We start from the raw sequence: 25,095 nt of genomic DNA, 5'->3' as shown, positions 1-25,095 counted from the left end.
CAGGAGATTTCTCTATTGAACAGACCAGGCTGCTGTCCACACCAGGCTTACTGCCCAGCTCTGTCCATCAGTTTTACCGGAGAGCTCATGCTGGCTGACCAGCTTCATCACCATCACGTTTTTCTGATGGCTATGCACTGAACCAGCATTGAAATTCACACTACTCTACTCAGGGAAAGTCCAGAAGAGTTCTGTCTGCCAGAGGAACACAAGCTTTTCACTATACTATCTATTTGGCAACAGTTTTCTCTGTGTGTGCGTGTGTGTGTTTGTCAGAAACGACTGACCTTGTTGGCGTGCACTCTGCAGTCATTGATAAAGGCGCTGGCTGTTCCTTTTGTGGACCAGTGCAGTTTTGACAGGCCTGGTTGGATTTTCTTATCCAAGAAGCGAATTCTCTCCGAGAAAAGACACAGTTCATCTGCTTTCAGAGCCTTAATGATTCTGATTGAGAGTGAACACAAACATACAAGTATAAGTTCACTGCTGTTCTCCATTTTCCTTTCAGGTCTTAACACCATTGACAAATTTCTTTTACAGCATTTTCAAAAACAAACAAGGCCATTTTAAAAGCATAACAGAACAAGAGGGTGGTAAAAATGGATTAACAAGTCTTAGTGGATGTGTTTTGCCATTTGGGGCAAGTGGCCTGTTTAGCTTGTGCTGGGTTTAAGTGTTTGTTTCCAGCTGGCATGTGTAGAATGCATTAAATGTGGTAACAATACTGACAGAGATGACTCACTCTGTCCCTCTGAGAGTTACAATGAGTCCTCCAGTCTGAAGAGCGTGTGTGTGTTTGCGCTGAGAGGCTTATGTGAGAGAGGAGGAGGTTATTATTCACTACAGAACGAGGGACATAAGTGTGAATTGTTTTGTTCAGTGGAATTCAGTGTGTGTGTGTGTGTGTGTGTGTGTGTGCATTTAATTCAAGTGCTTTTCTCCAGATTGGATGTGCTAAAGTCTTGAATGGAGATGTGTATATTGAGGCAGATGGAATGTAAATACTCAGTTTGTGCTTAAATGTAAGTGTGTGTAGGCCGAAGAGGTGAAGAGTAATATCAATGTCTATTAAAGATGTTACCTGACAAGTTCCCTGTTTAAATATGTATGAAACCGGCAAGTTTTGCATCTGTGTGTGAAAGTCCACTTGTTTCTCTATACTTATGAGAAGTAAATTACAGATAATTTCCTCACAAATATATTACATCCAACTTGTTAGGTTGGTTCTTAATATAAAAAAGGTTTATAAAAAAAGTCAAAAAGTGTCTGCAAGTAATAAAGTTAGGATGTGGCACTATATATATATATATATATATATATACACACACACACACATATATATGCAGTCATGGTCAAAAGTATACATACACCTGGCAGAATCTGCAAAATGTTAATTATTTTAACAAAATAAGAGAGATCATACAAAATGCATGTTATATTGTATTTAGTACGGTCCTGAATAAGATATTTTACATAAAATATGTTTACATATAGTCCACAAGACAAAGAAATGTGGCAAAAATATGATGTTGATTATATAAGAATGTTTTAAGAACCGCAGGCATATATGGATGTTCTTCACAAGTTTGTCTGCAAGCATGTGGGAGAGAAAGTCAGTATCTGTCAGCCGTACCGACCTGTTATAGTCTCTAACAACGAGGAGGACATTCTCTCTCAGGTTGTGCAGTTCCTCTCTGCGCTGATACACGTCTGAGACGTAGTGAGGGACCTCAAAAAGCAGTCGGTCCCAGTAATGAATCTCCTTAAACATCTTCAACAGGTTCCTCAACACACAAACACAGTTGTACATTCAGAGTCTGTGTGTTCGTATTCACACTAGAATATTCAGAATGTATAAAACATCTCCAGTAATGTGCATCATGACTACAGATCATGAAAGATTTAAGATCAGCACAACTTGATTACTTTAAAGTGTTTGAATGGGTTGCTTAAGGACAATAATAAACAGTATTCACAACATATACAACTTAAAGGTCCCATGGCATGAAATTTTCATTTTATGAGGTTTTTCAACATTAATATGAGTTCCCCTAGCCTGAATATTGTCCCCAAGTGGATAGAAATGTTGATCGGTGTAAAACCGAGTTGTGGCTGTCTTTCTCTGCCTTTGAGAAAATGACAGGCCAGACTAGCCAATCCTGAAGTCTCCTGGTTTGACGTCCAAGCAGGCACGGTTTCCTCCCTTTCCTCCGCCCAGAGAATCTGGCACGCCCATGCAAACGCTCGTCGAGAGATCATTGCATCATTGCTTGTGAACGAGTGAACGCTGGCAGTTTCTCAGTGTTTGGATGTACAAATGAAAACAGAAGTCTTTTTTCAGTTCCTTCTGATCTGTGATCAGTGATTTCTGATGTGTAGCTAATTATTTATTATTCGTGCACACAATGCGGCTTCTCTCTCTCCAGACAGAACGGTGTTTTCGTGTTTTATATCTTGTGAGTCAGTGTTTTTGTACGTCCTCGTCGCGTCTATCGGTTCTAAAATGTGCATACAGTCATGAGTTTCTGCTCAACATCAGCAGAGATAAACCTCACACACGCCGAAGCTCGGCCTTCAACATCCCCGACCCACAGTACTGCATCTGGCCCACAGCGGAGGCACCAAACGCGGCGTGAGATTAAGCAGAAGGGGGGTAAGCTTGAGCATATCCGGGCTAGCCAGCCTAGCCCCACAATAAACTGGATTACATCCGATTACTGCTGTTGTGTCTTTGTTTGCGCTGTGTACTCAACGCGCGTCACTGACGCTTTTATTTTATTTTAAAAATAATGCTATTATCAACACTTACTTTTAACTCGTTCATCTTGACAGCTGTAATGGTACTTTGCATGTGTTACAAAGTTGGTAGAATAATGATGAAGAGACTCGGTGTGACTGTTTATTCAGAACTCTCAGATACAAACACAATAAACTCGCGCTGACTGACAGCGCTCTCATAACTCAGTAGTTACTATAAATAACTTTGTTAGCAATCGCTGAGCTCAGTCTCTGATACATTAGTGATGTCCGGTTCGCGAACGATCTTTCTTTTGAACCAGTTCTTTTTAGTGAACCGAGTCAGTTCACCAAATTGGACTGAATCGTTCTAAACGGTTCGCGTCTCCAGTCAGCGCTGATCCATAATTTACTAAAGTTACTAACTTTCTGACATGAGTGACAGTCCCTCCGACTAGAAATAGACTAATAACCTAAAGTATATGCTGTAACTAAAACAGTTCAGACATGCTGAGAACTGATGTGAAGTGAACTCAGGTCCATCCGTCTCCCTGGCAGACTCGTGCCTGCTCGTGCCTCGATAAACCACGCCCCCTCCGCTCATTTAAAATGCAAAGATGTCAGCCAATCACAACAGTGGGTGTTTTTACTGAAGTCTCACAGCAGACACGCCTCTTGAAGCAGGGCATTCAGCCACAGGGCAAACAGCAGTATAGAAAAAATGCCTTTTATTTCTAAATTATGACATTTTATGATGTAAAAGTCATACTAACAATATAAGTACAGCTCAGGAAACATTATAAAATAATAGAAAAATGCCATGCCATGGGACCTTTAAAGTTGAACAGAATATCCAGTGCAGCACAGGGTAGAATCCATTGGGATCAATCGGATTAACATTATTCGCTTACCAGAAAATAAGGTGAAGTGTATGTGCTATGATATTTCTATATATATATTCTATATATGATATTTCTTTCTGTCCTGTCCATTAAATGATTAGTTCACTTTAAAATTAAAAATTACCCCATGATTTACTCACCCTCAAGCCATCCTGGGTGTATATGACTTTCACTTTAAAAGGGTGTATCCATCCATCATGAACATACTCCACACAGCTCCGGGGGGTTAATAAAGGCCTTCTGAAGCGAATCGATGGCTTTGTGTAAGAAAAATATCCATATTTAAAACTTTATAAAGTAAAATATCTAGCTTCCGCCAGACCGCCTTCCGTATTCAACTTAAATTTGAAAAAATTCTCGTCGCTTCACAAAATTATTGTAGAACCACTGTAGTGAGATGGACTTTTGAACGACGTCTTTAGTAGCTTTTATGGTTCTTGAGAAAGGAAATGTCATTGCTGCCAATAGAGGCCTTTCAGAGCCATCGGATTTCAACTAAAATATCTTAATTTGTGTTCTGAAGATAAACAAAGATCTTATGGGTGTCGAATGACATGAGGGTAAGTAATTAATGACAGCATTTTCATTTTTCATCTTTAACCCTTATGTGCTGTTGGGGTTGTTTTCATCAACTATGGGGTGCTGCTTTTGAGTCTTAATTTGGACATAACTTTCTCTGTATTTCAGCAAATGGAATGAGTTTTGGTGAAAAATCTTATTTTGACACATATTTTGGGACAATGCTTTGAAAATGTTCAAAAACTCAGCGATACACTGTGGGCAAATTCACTACCCTTTCGTTATGTTCGTGGATGAAAACATCCACTAAAATAAACGGCTATAAAAATGTATCAGATAAATATTTTTTCACATTTTTTTGCATAAATCTATTAATCAACCTCAGTCCTGATCAAAACTACTAAATGTGTAAAAAAAAAAATCAGGATATTTATTATTTTAGAATAAACACACTCACACACACACATACACACATACACACACACACACACACACACACACACAAACACACACACACACACACACACACACGCACACTATAATATGCTGTTATACTCCATATAACTCCATATAAAAGCTTGACTGGGTAAACCCAGCCTGATCTGCCGACGATTTGATTTCGCCCTGCAACTCAGTCTGCAAACCTGTACATTCATTTCTACTGCTTCTGTTACACTTTTGCGGGAACCAATCACAGATTGGCTTATCCATCTATTGGCGGGTTTAACACGATGACGGATAGAGAAGCGATGGATCGTTGCCCATTGATCACGCCTCTTGTGGTCTGATTGGTTGAAGGACTATCCAATTGCATACAGAGTTATTTAATTTATGCTCGTTTATCAAGCTTCTTGTGCAGTAGAAAATACAGAGCAGACTCCCCAGACCAATGTTCAATCTTAAATTGAGCTTGGTCTGGTGATATCCAGACAATATAAAAGCCAGAAACTAAGCCCTTTTTTTTTGTCACAGGCCTATCTAAAGGGTTAATGGTGCCCTAAAGGGGATCAACTGTAAAAATTAAAAATTTTACCTCTTCCCAACAGGGAAAACCACAAACAATCAAGAATGCATGAGTATATGGTGTCATGGCTTTGCAATCAAAAAATGTGGTTATAATGGAAGCATATGGGGCAAAAACAGTCACGAACAGTAAATGAGGGAGAAAAAAATTAAAATCTGATGCTGCACAAAAACTAACAATGCATCAAAGCCAATGTTGTTACTAATCTTTCACATGTCCAAGACTGTGATAATCCAGTCCACAATCACTTTTTATATTGAAAATACTCATTGTGACATCATTTATGAACTTGGCAATTAAAGAATAAAAATTCTGATTAGTTTTGATCAGGACTGAGGTTGATTAATAGATTTATGCAAAAAAATGTGAAAACAATATTTATCTGATACATTTTTATAGCAGTTTAATTTAGTGGATGTTTTCATCCACGAACATAACGAAAGGGTAGTGAATTTGAACAATGCACAAGGGTTAAGTTGAATTCGGAAGGCGGCCTGGCGGAAGCTAGTATTTTACTTTATAAAGTTTTAAATTATGGATATTTTTCTCACAAAAACCCATCAATTTGCTTCAAACTAAGCTTCAAACTTGTGGGCCCCGTTCACTGCCATTATAAAGATGGTAATAGTCAGGATATTTTTTAATATAAATGATTGTGTTCATCAGAAAGAAGAAAGCCATATACACCTAGGATGGCTTGAGGGTGAGTCAATCATGAGCTAATTTTCATTTTAAAGTGAACTAATCCTTTAAAAGGCAAAAATGGCAATAAAAAAAAGAAAAAAAATCTGATTTAAAAAATATGGGGGAAAAATTATATAGTGTGCAATTATGTACTTACAATCAGGGACAAAATCCTCCCTGGTCAGTAACATAGGGATGTCTAATTATACTGACAATCACAGTGAGCTCAGAGGTACTGGAGGGCCTGTATATGTGTGTGTCTGTGTAATCATGTACTTGTTAAAGTTGATGTCCAACAGGCCTGCCTTCACTTTACAGCGGATCATAAGCGGCTGGTCGAGACTGCAGAGACACTCTCTGTCCAGACTCTGACTCCAGTCTGTGAAGTTCCTCCTCATCTTCTCATCCAGACCCTGACACAGAATAGCATAATTCAAATGCACTTCCTCTCCACTGCTGACGCGAGGCAGGAAATGAGCACGCCGCAGAACCTAGACAACACATGTGCAAAAAACATGTATACAAACAGATGGGAAGAGCTCAGAGAGAACGCGGAGCCTTCTGTGAGCACACATCTCATCACTTACAAACAAACAACGTCTTGAGATCTTACTGACTCACACATGCAAGGTCACAAACAATCAAAACAACCGTCAGAGTACAACTAAGCTAAACAAACCAAGGGTAAACACAAATACAAACGAAGGCTAAACATCGCTCATGTTAGGAATATCTCATAGGCTATGCATTAATATGTAAACATATTTTACGATGCCCAATCAGACCTTCATTAAGCCTTGGTTTCTGCCTCCCTTTTGTTTCTCTATGGGTTGCTTTGGGATCAGTTCTGGGGAAATGCAATATAATCATATCTGTGTTCAATTAAAGCTTATGCCTGCTCTTAATTGCCTTCTTAAAGAAAGTGGAAAATGAATTTAAACACAATGGAGAGGCGATATGCTCTGCAAGCAAACCGAAGAAAAAGAGAGAGATGGGAAGTGAAAGAAAGAAAGAGAAAACAGGAGACAGAAATAGAGAGGAAGGGTGTGTGAAATGGAAAGTGACAAAAAGAATGAGAGAGTGAGTATGTGCGGCACAGCTGGCTTTAATAGCATTAGGGCCTATGTGGCTGGATCCTGGCTGGGCTCCAGGGCCTCTGCTGGGGCCCCTCACTGGCCTCTGACACAAGGCACCGAGCTCAACACACTCTTCAACACAGAGAAGAGCTCATCAGTGGAGTTAAGCTGTTTTGTGACACCTCCCGGATTCAGCCCGGTGGAGTTTTGGATTGGAATCTGATTCATTTATCCATAAAACCCAATAGAGTTCACCTACAAAAAGGTGAGGAAAAAGGGGTATGGCCTGGTGCATGCTGGGATTGGACTGATTAGTCACCATGTGGTCTCCTAACACACATGTAGTTGAAGTCTGTTTGATTTCAGTGTGTTTGATATCTTGGGAAAGGAAATTCTATTTCTTTAGAATTTTGTATTTTTGAGGAAGCTACTGTACCTACTGTAAACTACTGCACATTATACTATAACCTATTACATTGATCCCACAAAACCGTAAGTGCTTGGTTTATTTTAAGTTAAATATGAACAAAAGTAAATGAGGGAGTCTCTTTAAACTGATGAAGCTCATTTCAGAGTTGTTTTGACCTGTTCATTAAAAAGAACCAGCTCATAAGACTCATTAGTGAATCGGACTAATCCGTCTTGGCAACTGACTAAAATTAACAAATTTACGTTTTAATTACTAAAATTAAAATTAAAATATGCTGAAATTACAAATTCAAGTTGAATAGAAATATGCAAAAAACAAGTATAAAAAGTACAGAGTAATACAATGATAAAATAGCATAAAAAGGCTAAACATTAAAGGGTTAGTTCATCCAAATTCTGTCATTAATTCCTCACCCTCATGTCATTCCAAACCTGTAAGACTTTTGTTCATCTTCAGAACACAAATTAAGAACTTTTTGATTAAATCTGAGAGCTTTCTTTCCCTCCATTTTCAGCTACGCAACTCCCACTATTACACTTCAAAAAGTTCATAAAGAGATCATAAATCTAATCGATATGAATTGAGCGGTTTAGTCCAAATTTTCTGAAGAGACACGATCCCTTTATATTATGAACAGATTGAATGTAGTCTTTTATGTACATAAACATTAATCAGTGAACATAAACAGAAGCACAACCAATCCTGCCTGCCGCCCAAAAACAAAACTCTTACAGAAGCTCAAATGTGCTGCGTAACACGAGAATGAACCTCATTGGTTCTTGCTGAAGCTCAAAGTGATGCGTAACACGAGAATGAACCTCATTGGTTCTTACAGAAGCTCAAATGTGATGCGTAACACGAGAATGAACCTCATTGGTTCTTGCTGAAGCTCAAAGTGATGCGTAACACGAGAATTAACCTCATTGGTTCTCGCACAACAAGCGAACATGCTAGCGAACAAAAATGGTAGTTGAAAGCTCTCAGATTTCCTCAAAAAGATCTTCATTTGTGTTCCGAAGATGAACGAAAATCTTGCGGGGTTTGGAACAACATGAGGGTGAGTAATAAACGAAAGAATTTTGATTTTGGGTGAATTATCGCTTTAATAAATACTATAACAGTATATAAATAAATAATAATAAAATTGCACTGTTTCACAGTGACCAGTGCTCATTACTTATTACAAGTTCACAACTCAAGCCAAAACATATTTTATTTTGCCATGGCACTGCACGGCAGAATTTCATGAAAATCGTTAAGTTCCAAAATGTGTTTTTTTTAAAACCAGAACCGGTTCTGAATAAACAAAGGTTTTTGATTCCTAACACTGATCTTATATTTTTTTTGAAGGATTAACCCACATCTCTTGGGTTAATGTCTCTTTCCGTCTTTCTAACTCGTACGCAGAATCTCACCTCCATGGGTCTTTCTGTCCGTGAACGGAGTGCTCGGGTCAAGTGGACCTGTCCTGCGTGGTGAGGCATGTGAGCAGGAGTGAGAGAGGACGCCCTTTCAATCACCATATTGACATTGTTTAACTCTGCAGCGATCAGAGCATATAGATCCACCATCTTCTTGTCAATGGCCCGCTTGATAGCCTGAGGGAGATAGAAAAGAGAAACACTCTAAATTACTGTCATACACAGCCTCTTACTTGCCTATCGCAGAACAAATCAGTGCCATGATCATTACGTTAACTAGTTGCCTGTTTCTCTTCATGCAATGGAATGTTTTTACTGTTTGCCAATGCCTTGTTATTATTTTATAAAAACTTTTAGACTTTTTTATTATTTGTTCTAATGCTTTGGAAATTAGAGACTGAAAAGCTGAATGACAGAACGAAAGGGAGAAGGAGAAAAGACAAAAGTCAGGAGAGATGAAGGTGATTAAAGAGGTAAAATCTTAATGACGCTAAGTAAAGAGACAGGTGATGCAGGTGAGAGAAAGCAGAGGGCTTATACGTGTGTGTGTGTGTGTGTGTGTGTGTGTGTGTGTGTGTGAGGTCCCGCTACTGAACTTTTGAGTGAATGAGAGTGAAAAGCAAGTGGCATCCGAAGTCTGTGTGTGGTCTGTTCTGCTGGAGCCATTCGTATTCACTGTATTTGCAGAGAAGAGTTGCGCTCTGACAGTGCGCAAGGTTTTAAAGGAGGTGATAAAGTGTGTGTGAATTGAAGGCAAAGTGTGTGTGAGAACGACCTCTCTTCCAGACAGGTGCTGAAACACGTCAAGCAGCTGTACTCCTTCCTCCACACGGTTCACCGTCTCGAAGGTCGAAATGATCAAATTCTGCATCATCACCTCCAGATCTTTCACTTTATCACAGAAACTAAACACAAACAGACACACACACGGATAAACAAGAGGCACAAAGCAACAAAGAAATGGGCAGAACTGTACAGCATTTTCCAAACACAAATCCGTGCCCTCTATTCAAAGGCAGAGTCCAGCGCACACACACTCTCGGCCATAAATGGAGGCTGGTATTGATTTGGGTGCTCTCAATATGCTGAGACACTATGAAACACCTGCCCCAGACACAAGCACAGCTGTTTGTCTTGGCAACAACATCCTAACCCTATGACCCGCCTCGGCCCCAATCCATCATGGCCATCAGATGCACACACTTGCTCACGAACTGCTCCCTTTCCCAAGGTCCAGCAGTGCCTGGGGCGGGGGTACGGGGGGATAATGGCCTTTAGATGCTGATGGGCAGACCTGGTTTCGTCACACACACACACACACGGTCATGATGGTATTCAGATAAGCAGCCAAACTGCCTGCTGCCAAAAACAGTTGTGAATGACAATAGGGGCACGCTGGGCTCATACGCAGCAGGCAAAGTGATCCTCTCCCGCTGCACATACATTTAGGCAGAATATTCATGAAAAATATCTATATGATCCAAATATTCATGTCGTTATATGCATATTTATGGAGATATGCTAATACAGGATCTATGGAAATCCCCGACAGGCCAGCAGGCCAATAAGCAGGAGAGAATTTCATAAATATTCATAAATATACATGAGAACCAGAAGGACTCATAGACAGCCTGGCAGAAAGACAGACACACAATCTTACACATTTAGCGTGTCACTACACCACAAAACTAGATCGCTCCCATTATAATCAATGAAGCCGTCTACACGGCAAGAATCAGATGCGGCACATTCATGCTTCAGATGTTTTATACTGCTTTTATTGAAAGTGTTTCAACTTGCTGTATTATCTGTTGGTTCGGATATGCCACTGAATCACAGAAAAACAGTTACTACTGCCAGTAAATTACTTGGGATAACTCTACCGAGCATTGAATACATTTACGAAGACAGAATGATGAGAAAGGCAAATAATATCATTTTAAATGACTGCCATCTAGGCGTCACTTCTGCACACCCCTTCTGACCAAGAACAGATCCAAATTCTCTTTTGTACCACAAGCCATAAAAGCCTTAAATCAGTCAAAATAAGCTAGATGTCCAGCTGGCCTGGTCAGATGCAGGGGTGTATAGTGTATTGCATTGTATTGTATTGTTGTAATACATGTCTGATGTCCCGTTTATGTAGTGCCTAGCGATTGTGCCGCAAACCCAATTGCCCCACGGGGAAAATAAAGTTATCTACTACTACTACTACTACATTTTTACAAAAACTCTTTTTCTAATTGTGTCGCCCTGCACAGTAACTCAAACTACTTTATTTTCCTGTCCATATGAGTTTAATTTTTTATATATATACACACTACCAGTCAAAAGTTTGGAAACTGTACTCTTTTGAATGTTTTTGAAAGAAGTCTCTTCTGCTCACCAAGGCTGCATTTATTTGATCCAAAAGCAAAAACAGCATTATTGTGAATTATTATTACAATTTAAAATAACTGTTTTCTATTTGAATATATTTTAAAATGGAATTTATTTCTGTGATTCAAAGCTGAATTTTCCGCATCATTACGCCGGTCTTCAGAGTCACATGATCCTTCAGAAATCATTCTGATATGCCGATTTGCTGCTCAAGAAACATTTATGATTATTATCAATGCTGGAAACAGTAACTATTTTTTTCAGGATTATTTAATGAATAGAAAGTTCAAAAGAACAGCATTTATCTGAAATATAAAGCTTTTACAACATTATAAATGTCTATACTGTCACTCGATCAATTTATTGCATCCTTGCGGAATAAATGTATTCATTTCTTTAAGTTCTTTCCCAAAAAACTAAATCTTACCGACCCAAAACTTTTGAACGAAAGTACAATGTTACAAAAGCTTTCTATTTCAGATAAATACTGTTCTTTTGAACTTTCTATTCATCACAGAATCCTAAAAAAATATGTTTTACACAACTGCTTTCAACATTGATAATAATCATAAATGTTTCTTGAGCAGCAAATCATCATATCAGAATGATTTCTGAAGGATCATGTGACACTGAAGACTGGAAATTCAGCATTGCATCCAGGGCTTGCCATTAACATGACAGGGCTTGACATTAAAGGTCCCATGGCATGAAATTTTCATTTTTTGAGGTATTTCAGCATTAATATGAGTTCCCCTAGCCTGAATATTGTCCCCAAGTGGATAGAAATGTTGATCGGTGTAAAACCGAGTTCTGGCTGTCTTTCTCTGTCTTTGAGAAAATGACAGGCCAGACGAGCCAATCCTGAAGTCTCCTGTTTTGACGTCCACACAGGAACGGTTACCTCCCTTTCCTCCGCCCAGAGAATTTGCCACGCCCATGCGAGCGCCATATTTGTTTGTCCTGGAGAGATCAAGGCTTGTGAACGAGTGAACGCTGGCAGTTTCTCAGTGTTTGGATGAACAAATGAAAACAGAAGTCTTTTTTCAGTTCCTTCTGATCTGTGATCAGTGATTTCTTATGTGTAGCTAATTATTTATTATTCGTGCACACACTGCGGCTTCTCTCTCTCCCGACAGAACGGTGTTTTCGTGTTTTCTATCTTGTGAGTCAGTGTTTTTGTACGTCCTCGTCGCGTCTATCTGTTCTAAAATGTGCATACAGTCGTTTCTGCTCAACATCAGCAGACTCACATACCTCACATATCACAAACCTCACACACGCCAAGGCTCGGGCTGCACTGACCGGTCGGCCTTCAACATCCCCGACCCCCAGTACTGCATCTGGCCCACAGCGGAGGCACCAAACGCGGCGCGAGATTAAGCAGAAGGGGGGTAAGCGTGAGGGTATCCGGCTAGGCTAGCCAGCTTTCCCCACAATAAACTGGATTACATTCGATTACAGCTGTTGTGTCTTTGTTTGCGCTGTGTACTCAATGTGTGTCACTGACGCTTTTCATATGATTGGAACATATCTAAAAAATAATGCTATAATCAACACTTACTCGTAACTCGTACATCTCGCTGTAATGGTAACTTACATTGCATGTCTTACAAAGTTGGTAGAATAATGATGAAGACGGACTCGGTGTGACTGGGACTCGTGTTAATTCAGAACTCTCAGATACAAACACAATAAACTCGCGCTGACAGACAGCGCTCTCACAACTCAGTAGTTACTATAAATAACTTTATTAGCAATCGCTCCGTCTCCGTGATGTCCGGTTCGCGAACAAATCTTTCTTTTGAATCGGTTCTTTTTAGTGAACCGAACCAGTTCACCAAATCGGACTGAATCGTTCTAAACGGTTCGCGTCTCGAGTCAGCGCTGATCCATAATTTACTAAAGTTACTAACTTTCTGACATGAGTGACAGCCCCTCCGACTAGAAATAGACTAATAACCTGAAGTATATTCTAGTAACTACAACAGTTCACTGAACTGAGACATGCTGAGAACTGATGTGAAGTGAACTCAGGTCCATCCGTCTCTCTGGCAGCAGCTTGTGCGTCGTAGACCTCGTTAAACCACGCCCCCTCCGCTCATTTCAAATGCAAAGATGTCAGCCAATCACAACAGTGGGCGTTTTTAATGAAGTCTCACAGCAGACACGCCTCTTGAAGCAGGGCATTCAGCCACAGGGCAAACGGCAGTATAGAAAAAATGCCTTTTATTTCTAAATTATGACATTTTATGATGTAAAAATAATACTAACAATATAAGTACACCTCAGGAAACATTATAAAATAATAGAAAAATGCCATGCCATGAGACCTTTAACTTTTTTTGCTCACCAGCCACTGTGGCTAGTGGTTTTCCAAAGTTACTAGCCACTCAGCATTTTCACTGTCACTTTAAGACCTGACGCACGGATCCATTATACTGTTACACATGCGTTTTCTTTCTCAACTGTTAACGTTCACTTAAAACATAACTGACTGCGTTCACGTGGATACTCGCCAAAACCGGCATTTTGACATTATTTTGACAGTTTAAAGGGGGGTCTAATGCTGTTTCATGCATACTGAGCTTTTTACACTGTTAAACACTTGGATTCCCATGCTAAACATGGACAAAGTTTAAAAAAATAAGTTGGACGTTTAATGGAGTATTTCTGTGCAAAAAATACTCCTTCCGGTTTGTCACAAGTTTCGGAAAGTTTTTTAGAGTATGGGCCTGCGTGACGTCAACAAGGGCGGAATGTCCTTGTACGGGCTCTTCTCCCGGAAGGGACTAGAGCGAGAGAGCAAATGCACGCCCATTAACGCGTTGTGCTCGGCTTTAGGGAAGCCAGCTGCGCTGCAGTCAGGGCAGGGTTGTCAGGACAAGACAATGTCTTTGTGTTGTTGCTTCAAATGTCTTTGTGTTGTTAGCTATCGACACGTTCATTCAAATGCGCAACAATTCCATTGTTTTTCTATGTAAACACGCACTAGTCTGACGTGCAAAACCGCTCCGCTTGCTACTGCTAACGTTAAATCGCATACAATAGTCCATAAACCAAATAATGTCCTCATAAACCATGAGTAAACACACACAAATGTTGTAAAACTTGCGCATGACTAGCCGCTAAGCAAATATATACAGTTACAGTACATACCACACAGAGACGTCCTGCTGTAGTCATTGTTGCTGCTGCTCCTGTTTAATTTCAGCTTCCGGATCAGATTCTGGATCTTATACTGTATATATGGCTGAATGTGTTTGATAGCCATGGTTTATTTATCTGCGTGCAATACGCGCAATCCCATGGCGAAATTCAAGCCCAGTAACAGCAACAATATTCATCCGGAGCAAATGAAACGAGTGAGTGAGAGGAGGCGGGTTTGTGTGTGACTCGCTGTCGGAGAGATGAGAGACTGAGAAAGAGCTGCTGGTATCGTTTGTCTTTTCTGCAGAAAATTGGTATTGGAAGCATTTCAGTATTGATATGTATAGAAAAATCAATATTGCACTTAGTTTATTATTTCAGATGCTTTTTAAAAGACTACACTTGAAAATGACATATGCAATTCAACGGCGGGTGTTAATGTCAAGCCCTCATTTTAAATATATATTAAAATATCAATTCTAATAATATTACACAATATTACTGTTTTCACTGTTTTTTTTATCAAATCAATGCAGCCTTGGTGACCATAAGATACCTAACCCTAACTTCAAACTTTTGAATGGTAGTGTATTTAATACATTTTATTTCATAAATATATAAAAATATAACCATTTACGTTATTAAATTAACTTGTTAAATTGCTCATGAAAAATTTATTTTTATACCAATATTTGATTTTGATGAAAATGTAAGAAGGATTTTATTATTAATTTAATCCTGATGAAGCCTGACCTAAAGCTCACAGCTGATTGGCCCATGGTTAGTAAACATTCAGAGGTGGAGTGCAGCTTCCAGCGGATGTGACTCTGGTCGCTTCCAGTGCAGACATTGTGTTGTCCATATGGACAGAATGTAGCTCACATAACAAACAAAGCCAGCTTTTTCACAGAACCTCTCTTTTCTCTCTGTGCCCTGGTCAAATTACAAACACACTGCACCTGTGGTAGTCCTTTTGCCAAGAGGAGTTGTTGAGATTCAGGATGTCCTTAACAGACTTCAGGATCTGCAGGCTGTTGTCAAAGGTTGCCTCTATGTACAGCAGTCTCTGAGTGACCTCTGATCCCTGACGTCCTGCAAAGCACGGCAACGGCACCCGCTCACCCTCTTCCCAGCGAGCAAACTGCTGCTGACACTCACACACCTGAAAGTAAGAGAAAGAAACATATTAATTCAATGTCTTTTATTAAAAATGTAAAAATCAAACATTTCTAATCGAATAGATATTCAATGTATTGTTGTTGTTCTCATAATGCGATTTTTTTTTTAAAAAAAGCCCAAAATTCAGGGTGACCTCCAATAATTGATAAACAACATTTTCTATTTTCACAAACCATTTTTTAAAAGAGAAAAGGAAGCATTACTGCCCTATTCGAGGAAACAGAGACTGTTGTGTAGACTGTAAGTATTTAAAATGTTTAACTTTTTAAAATGTTTGATGTTTAATATGAATAAAATAGCGCTCATAAACGGCCGTCGATGGCATTCTCAAGTGAAACGAGTTGAGGCTTGGACCCAGAAACGGCGTTCCTAACGTCATGACTTTACAATCGGATTAGGAGCACACAGCAAAAAAGTGCATGAATATGAAAATGACAAGTGATATAAAAGACAGATCTAAGCAAGGACAGGAGTCCTGGGAAATATGACAAATGAAAGCAATAAAGTTGTGAATTATTGAGAAATCTGAGAGCATATTTTTTGGATGTGTGTGTAAAAAATGTCGTTTGTGAGTGTGTATTTTGTAGTGTTTTCTCACCTCTATTAGTTCTTTGCATCTTTGCATAAAGGCATCCACCGGAGTGAATATGGTAATCAGTTTGAGCGACCACCCTTGGGAAGAGTATCTAAAAAGAGAGAGAGTTTAAGAAAAGTTCATACATCATCTTCATGACCATTTTTGTTCCTAAACAGCAGGACTGTAAGGGAGAGCAGAGAAAAATGGAGAAGTCTGCTATGTCACTACTCCCTTGCTAAAGGTTTTCACATTTCACACGGCGCACAAGCAAAACAAAACAACGTCGGTGGCTGGCTGCCATCCAGAGCAGAGAGGGATCAGGTCAGAAATGATCTGTCATAGGCATAATTGCATCCGCCAAAGTTCCATATCAGCCGGCCTGGCGTTCCTCAGATTGCTTTTCACACCTCATTCTTCTGCTGATGGAAAGGTAATCCTCACCGCCGCTCACAGACAAACACCTTCAGCGGGGCAGAGAGGAAGCCAGGGTCACGAGGAGGGGAAAAGAGAGGGAGCGTGAGAGAGATATACTGGGAAGGAGAGTGAGACTTCAGCAGGATGACTCTGTTAGCGGATAGGCGTGATAGTACATGTAAAGTGAGTGATTTAGTCAAAGGAAGAGACCAGATCCATGGCCTCGTTCTGAAGGCCCCAATATACTTTAAGCGAAATCGAAGAACCTACTGGTGTGACGTCATTTAGAACAAAATCAGGCCAAAAAAAAGTTTGTTTCGTGAGCTTGAAACAGCTTGCCAAAGCAAAAAATTCACTCCGGCTGGTAAACACCTTCGAACCATTGGTCCATGGTGATTACGTAATAGGTAGGTGTGGCTCTGGGGCTCCGCCTTTTTTGATTTTGGAAATCTTCTCCGGTTCATTTCCTCTGTTGAGTCCGTCGAGGTCAGGCGTCCGCGAGTGAAAAACTGCCGCTTTCTCACCGCTATCATTTTTGTTGCGTTTATTTTGTTATTGAGAGGAAAGAGAGCAGCACATATTTACATATTCATTTAAAACGTTGCTCTCAACATGGGATGTTCGCTAACATTATATCGCTGCAAAGGTATTTTGAACTTCTTTTTACCCCTAAATGAATAACAAAAAAAGAACTTTGCTGTAAGTGGATCAGGGCCTTGAGGCATTTCTTCTCTGGAACCAGGAACAAGGCTGGTCCTCATACAAAATTAGACCCCTTAACAGGAAATGTCTATCTTTGTTTCTTGGGCCCTGTCCACACGAACACAGGTATTTTCGTCCACACGCAAACGCAGTATCTAGTCACTGAAAGCGAGCTTTTTTGAAAACTCCTGCCAGGGTGAAGATTTCTAGAAACTCAGATTGCAGTGGTGTCATGTGGACAATGAAACCAGAGATTTTGGCTTGTTACGTCAGAACCGTAACCAGCAATAACCAGCCATTGCTAACCAAGCCATCACCTGCTGTTAGCATCCCATGACTCCTATTCATTTTAGCGTCACTTTGACAGTGAATAACTTTACATCTGAGGCGTTTAAAAACTCCATTTGACCATTGTTTATTTCTAAAGAAACACAACAATGTATAAAAGTCTCCATTACCTTGTATCTTACTCTATCGCCCCGTAGAAGCCGTTTTTGTAAAAAATAGGCTAACGATTGTGTCATAACCACGCGACTCCCTGTCGCACAGTAGATAAATTACCGTATAGACAGGAGGAGAAGCTCGCAGGCAATCTTTTATTGTCTATGAGGCAATCGGGGGGACGTGGAGGCATAAAGTCCGATAAAGTCAAGGGAAAAGCATGTGGAGAAGCCCATAGAGAGCCAAAAGCAACGGGACAAAATATTTCAACAACATGATTCAGATTTCACTTTTCACAACAACTAGAGGACTTACAACTGTCAGACTGGTTGCTCACGTCACATCTACGTCGTCAAGCTCAGTCTGAGGCTGCACAGTACGCTCAGCCATCAGGAAGTGAGTGCTTCTAATTGACTTCACTTTTCCCCGTCGAAGCCTATGGGGTCGCTGTGTCCATTTCTTTTACTGTCTATGGCAACCTCCCCCAGTTTTTCTTGAAGCCAAAACGGAAGTGACTTAAACTGCAATTCATCGACTGGCCACTAGGGCTCCAGAAGGAGCAGAATCTCATTGAGTTCCATAACCCCAACTTTACAGCAGAAAAAAACATGTTTACAGCCTGGTACAAATTGTGGTTTTGGCACCTAATTTTGTCCTTCATGACAACTGTGAGGGGGGTGAATTTTTTATAACTCATTTGTTTACATTATATAAAGCCTTAAAGTTCTGCATAATTAAGGGCGTGGCCACTTTGAGTGACAGGTGGATTGCCATTTGTCTGCTGTCTGTTAGTCATCACGTAACCTCAGCTCCGCACACGTCCCGCCTCTTTGCCCATTTTCTATTATCCGGGAGTGATGTGCGATGACTTAAAACTAAGAGAACTAAATTGCCAGTGCATTTTCTGATTTATTTGCTAACATCATCAATGTGATTGGATGTAAAACGTCCTGCTTCAAATTCAATCAATAACTTTATTTCTAATTTAATTAATTTTGTTACTGTCGTGCTGGGTCAGAAATCAACAAAGGATTGTGTCAAAAAGCTCACCAAAATTAATACAAATGGCCACAATATGCAAGATATGACTGCAAAAAAAAAGTACTTGTATGAGATTTGGATTGCTGTTTTCACAAATATGAGCACAATTGCAAAAAGTGATATTGATTTTATACAAATGTTCAATAAACAGCGTTTTATTTTTAAAACAATAATCTCAACATTATTTATTCAGTTGTACTTGTACCAATTCAGATGCTTCAGATTAACTTCTGTGCCACCTCTGCAGTGCAATGACGAATTTAGTTGTTATTGATTTCATTTGATTGGTAACAGTTCTATATAGTGTCGTATTATTCTAATGATATCAATTGATTAAATATGAGACTTCTCAATCAGTAAATGTGGATCTTTAGATGAATTTAAGAAGTGCTGGTCTGGTCTTGGTCTCGGTTTAGGTGGTCTTGACTACAACACTACCTCAGTTCAAAACTGATTTCAAGATACACTGGGACATTGATCATTTGAAGTTTGCCAGCGTTTTGCGATTTCATTCATTTATGGCCCCTATAAGAGTATGAGTGGGGTAATAACAGGCCCCCACATATGTTCCAGGAAGGTCTCCATGTGTGAAACGCAAATTTCCTTTTCATCTTTCATACTACTTTGATTCATGCAAAGAAATCCCAGAAAAAAAGTTTAATATGTATTATTAAAGAGAAAAATAACTGCCGCCTGGCGCAACGACTAAATTACGATTTTCGCCTTGCACAGAGATCATAGTCGTCAGAGCGGAGGATGAGAGCTTAAATTGAAATGCGGGCCAAGCTTTAATGACTGAGATTCAAAAACACATTGAAATGACGGTGAGCCGCGCACCAGCAATCAGTTCTCCTGAATCATTTACAGGACCGCCCGACACGGGCATCTCCACTTCGTCTTCTAAATCCTTAATCACCAGTTAGCCCATGTTATTTTGAAGGGAACGGAGCTACGCCAGGCCGCTCAGTTCACAGCAAAACACTTAATATTGCCATGAATTGTGGTCAGTTTGACAGCTATGCCCTTTAACCACGGGGATAAACAGCCAATATGAATGTTTTGGCATGTGAAAAAGCGTAAATCCGTCCAAATTGGTGTCTAATTAAAGCAGGGCTTATACGGGGAGTAATAATGCTCCAGTAAACGGCTGTCATGCTAAAGAAAGAAAGGAAGAGGGGTGAGGGAGGACAACTTTTGTACAACTAAAAGGGATTGGGAGGAAGGATAATAGACGAAAAGAGATGAACACAGTTGTTCTGGGAAAGAGAGAGACAGAGTAAGTGATTATGAGATAGACATGATCCAGTGGTGTAGGTTTCAGAGAAGGTCGTCATTGGGCCCATAGTGATGAATGCACTGTCTAAACACACAAGAGGACATAGAGGTGAATGTCAGACATAGGCAGTAACACAGATTATAGACGATAAGCTATCGTTATGTTTATTCTCTTACACGCTCTCTGGCTCCAGGGTCACATCCCTTTGAACGAGTTACTGCATACCATGAACCGTGATAAAATGTTATTACAACATCTAGCAAGGTTAGAGATGTTGACTTAAACAGAAAACGTGAGCGAGTAGATTAGGCTAAGAATTTAAGCGCTCATGAAAAAATAAATGAGTGAAATCAGTGAAATGCTGCAAACTGCATTTTCACCGCTGCAAACAGACAAAATATGAATTAAAATGAGACCAGTGTTTCCTACAAGTGTTCCCCATTATAGGTCCTAACTGGACAAAACAGTAGGGGATCGGAGGCAACTGTAAGTGGGGGCAATTTAATTTAAATATAATTGAAATAACCAATAAAATGTCACTTATTCAGACCATGATTAGTAAGGCTCCCTCTCAGCCTGAGAAAAAAAGGGACCGTTTCACTTTGCAGACGTCCAATATTTTTCTCCTGCTGTCTGAATTTTTTATGCCTATGGATTCAAAGTAAGACCTACAGTATGTTATCTCTTGGTTGTTAAGTGAACATGGATGAAAACACTCTCACTGGTAGCTATCATACAAGATTTCATCATAGCTTTGATGTCAGTGGTAACTTTAACACTATAAAACGCTACAGAGTCAAAACTATACGCCAGAATTAAGAATTCAATCATTAAAATGAAAAGTGAAATGAATCAAATAATTTAGCGTTAGAGTCATCACTCTCATACAAACACACACATTGTGTTTTCATGTTTTATGAGGACTTTCCTACCCATCACAGAAAGCTTTCTGCACTTTAACATTTTCAAAATAGTTCATTTCCTATGATTTATAAGCTGTTTTCTTCATGGGGATCAAAAAAAAAAAGTCCCAACAAGGTAAAAAAATACTGCTTTCACTATCCTTGTGGGGACATTTGGTCCCCATAATGTAGGGAATACCAGGTACACACACACACACATACTCACTTATCGGAAATGACTAAAAACGCTGCATTATTCATGCCAGACAAATAATTTGGCAGTCATTTTGTACAAAAAAAAATACTATGTGCCTGCGCACATACGTATTCAAACGCGATTGCATATAGACTAAACACGTAATGCTTACATGCATGCTGTCACCGTTCTCACATATTCACCTGTTTTTTTTTTTTTTTTAGTTTACACGAAGATGATATCGTTTCAAAACGTTCTGTAGCCACCAAACACTGTTGTCGTGAGGATGAGCGGCCAGAACGTATTGAGAGTTTTCTATTTTGGTTGAAAATGGTGTTGTGTATGTGGCACCAAAGTAAATAACTAATGATTTCTTACAACTGAAATGAATCAAAACTTACTTTAGCTGGACAATAACTTTTTTCTAGAGCGGCTGTACAGCCAAAACGATCTCTCTTCCATTAATTTCCTATTATCACTGTAAAGCTGCTTAGAAACAATCTTTATTTTGAAAAACGCTATATAAATGAAGCTGACTTGACTTGACACACACGTGTACATGTTCTGTGCATATATACACAAACACAATCTGCAAAACTTTCTTTCAAAGCACGACTCCCTGAGCAGTTAGCGGCAGTTTTGGTACCATGGCAATGATTCCAACCATGGCTGATATTTTATGAGGTCATCTGTGTTTCAGAAAGCCTGAAAGGATTCAAGCGCAGTCATTATACAGAAGAATAACCAGACTGACCACAAAGGTTACGATTCAGATGGGGACAGGGTGCACTGCTCCTTACTGAGCAACCTTTAAAGGCATTGTCTGGAAAATCTGACACGATTGACTCAAAATTCAATAAAACTAAGGGAAAAGAATTGAAAAGATGGAACAGGAGTGAAGGGGAAAGAGAGTGGTGAGAAAAAGAACAATTACAAGAAAGGATGAATAAGAATGATGAAAAAATTCATGCTTTTTCATAGCTCACAAAACTTAATTGAAGTTCTCAATTATGTTTCATTTCAGTATCAACGTTGGCCTCAGGTTGTCTCAACGTTTTCTTTTCTTTTAAGTTTACCACTTTATTAGTCCCACAATCACAGTAGGGCGTAAAAACAACATATAAACTTATTTCAGACATAAAACATAACACATAGCCAAATTAAAACACATATTAAAACGTATTACAACATGCTTCAAAATGCCGTCACTCACAAAGACCTGTTTTCTATTCTTTATGCACAGAATAACCAGAATGCAATGCACTTGACTCAATTGATCGAAGTCGAACTGCCAAATGTTAATATGGCTATAAAACGGAAGTAGTTACAGATATTTTCTTCCGTATAGTGATGTACATCAAGGTGAAAAGGATTATTGAGAAAAAAAAGGGTTTTGATTGGATGGATGCAGACGAATACGAGCTTGAAGTCAATTGTAAGAAAGGGTTAGGGCTTAAGCAGATAAAATGACATACTACACAGAGAAAAACAAGTTTTTTGATTAAAAATTATGAGGTCAAAACACTGTTTCAGTTTGTGATATTGTCGAGATCTCATCTGAAAATTGGAAAGGCGTTATTTTACTACTTGAGCAAAGACGCCATTTGCTCTCCATTAAATCTCAATACTGGAACAACAAAGAGATATTACAGAGATCTCATTTGTGATTTTTCTTTTGAAATGAGAGTGAAAAGGAAAAAAGAGGTGAAGGTATGAATGATAAAGTGAGAGTGAAGAAGCAAAAGAGAAAAAGGCGGGCCGCCAGGAGGACAGAGGATAAAGGGCACGCTGCCGCAGCTAACCCTGCATTAATCATGCGTCACACACACACACACACACACACACACACACACACATATATAAACATGTACACCATGAGGTTGAGCAAACCAACTTAAGTGATCCCCGCTTATACATACGATGCAAGTAAAACAGCTCTGGAGAAAAACACAGGTGACCTGCGATTCATGGCTGTCCAGACTGATAGAGCTGACGGCTGGCTTTGATCAATCATTTTTCTGAAAGCATCTGACGTGATGCGAGCAGCAAAAGTGCCAATGACACTTGCTGATTTTCTGCTCCTCCCGTCTGTGCAAAGAACAACACAAGGATTCAAAAGCTGACTTGTGTTTATTACAAAGAGTATCTAAAAGCCCCCATCTCCAAGCCGTCACCCCTGAAATGAACTCTGAAGGACTAAGACATTTGCGAGTGTGTGCGTAATGGTCCCCCCCTCCTCGAAATGAAAGTAGAAAGAGGTCTTGGTTTGCTTAACACAAAACCTCAAGCATCTGGATCGAGCTTCAGCATTGCTCATTTATAACGCTGTCTGCTTTAACACAGGGCATTCACTCTCGCACTCAATACATCGTAAAGCAGGGACAATCAAATCCTACCTCTGAGGCCTGCCGTGCCTTAAGTTTTTAGTTGCAGCGCTGTATTGAATTTACTAGTGCAGCAATCGATACACTTCAAGTGCTGCCATCAGCCCAGGCCGCAGGAGTGCGGGCTATTATTGCTGCAGCTGGCAGGCCATTAATGGTACTGCAACAACAAACGCTTCATAATAACAATGCTTGCATGCTCTTCTGTAACGATTCTATTCGCAGGCTCTCAAATGTATAGGATTCCTGATGCTCTGGTCAAATCAGTAAACATAGTACCTCTACTGGAGAAAAACTACAGATTCAGTTATCTCTGAAGTGGGTCTTTTTCTTTCTTCCAGATATCAATATACTAAATAACAGACTCTATACCACAGAAACGCAAACCTGAGTATCCCATTTTGACAAATACCTCCATTTTAACACCCACTGTGCCGAAAAAGAAAAAAAAATCTGCCATCATTTGTCCATACAATGAAAACCAATGTTGTTTTGGATCCCATTGACTTTCATTATACCTATATTTTCACATAGACAATAATTTGACAATAGACAATAAATTGCATGCCTCTTAACCTCCTAGATTATTTCATCTCATTCAAATTAAAAAGTTACCATGACTCCCATATTATTATAATATATATTTAGATTTAAGTAAATTTCTTAAAAGTTCTGTGTAATTTGTTCCTTTTATTTACATGGTTGAAATTTTTTTTCAATATAGTAATAAATGTTTATGGCAGCTCATGTTTTATATGAGTAATGTGCATGTCATGGTAAGCTAGTTGCTTATTATACTATGACACATAACATCACAAAACCAATATGTAAACCATAATAATAATAATAATAAATAATAATAATACTACAATTACCCAGTAAATCTGGTTGTTTTTAACCATATTTACTGCATGTACGGTAGGAATAATTGTGCCTCATTCATTAAACTTTCGTAAACTTACTTTCCCAAAAATGTTCACTTCGTAAACATCAGATTTGATACTTAAGCGTATGTATGTTAATAAATTCCAATCATTCGTAAATAGGGCACGCGGTCACGCTCATTCACAATTAGCATAATCCCTGTCTATGAATTACAACAACGCACATTGCATGTCCAGGAACACTGAGGAAACTTCTGGACTCCCTCTCAGGTTTGGCTCCAGTATATTGCATAAATTCAAAAGAGACTAATTGGCCATATGCCTAACAATAAATATTTAATTAACGTGTGTCCACCAAAGCGTTTTAGCCATCTGAAAAAATGCCAGGTGTTCTTCTGAAAACGTCCAGCTGGTGGCGCTTGAGAGCACTTTGGAGGCGCAGCGTTTTTCCAGCTGAGGCGCTTTGGTTACTAGAATCTCATTTTGAAGAATATTACTCAATATAAAAATGCAGTAACCAGCAATATTAAAGGGTTAGTTCACCCAAAAATGAAAATTAGCCCATGATTTACTCACCCTCAAGTCATCCTAGGTGTATCTGACATTCTTCATTCAGAAGAATACAATCGGAGTAATATTAAAAAGTCCTGGCTAATCCAAGCTTTATAATGGCAGTGACTTGATGGGTCGTTTTTGAAGTCCATAAAAGTGCATCTATCCATCATATAACTGCTCCACACGGCTCCAGGGGTTAATAAAGGCCTTCTGAAGCAAAGTGGTG

At 39.4% G+C, this 25,095-nt stretch overlaps 1 protein-coding gene across 1 annotated transcript in view; it reads right to left on the bottom strand.

Annotated features, from left to right (window-relative positions):
- The window catches only part of dnah2 (dynein, axonemal, heavy chain 2), a 198,846-nt gene that overhangs the window by 148,141 nt on the left and 25,610 nt on the right, over positions 1-25,095 (bottom strand). Inside the window, exons 6-12 of the mRNA XM_079809147.1 lie at positions 16,096-16,183; positions 15,278-15,480; positions 9,568-9,697; positions 8,787-8,969; positions 6,142-6,356; positions 1,638-1,784; positions 288-444 (exon numbers count right to left, since the gene is read on the bottom strand). Of these exons, the coding sequence (XP_079665273.1) occupies positions 288-444; positions 1,638-1,784; positions 6,142-6,356; positions 8,787-8,969; positions 9,568-9,697; positions 15,278-15,480; positions 16,096-16,183 (1,123 nt within the window). The remainder of the gene's footprint in view (positions 1-287; positions 445-1,637; positions 1,785-6,141; positions 6,357-8,786; positions 8,970-9,567; positions 9,698-15,277; positions 15,481-16,095; positions 16,184-25,095) is intronic.

The sequence above is a fragment of the Gobio gobio genome (genome assembly GCF_949357685.1).
Source record: "Gobio gobio genome assembly, chromosome: 2".
NCBI classification, from domain to species: domain Eukaryota; kingdom Metazoa; phylum Chordata; class Actinopteri; order Cypriniformes; family Gobionidae; genus Gobio; species Gobio gobio.
The sequence above is the reverse complement of the archived record's forward strand: the minus strand, read 5'-3'. Positions and strand labels throughout refer to the sequence as shown.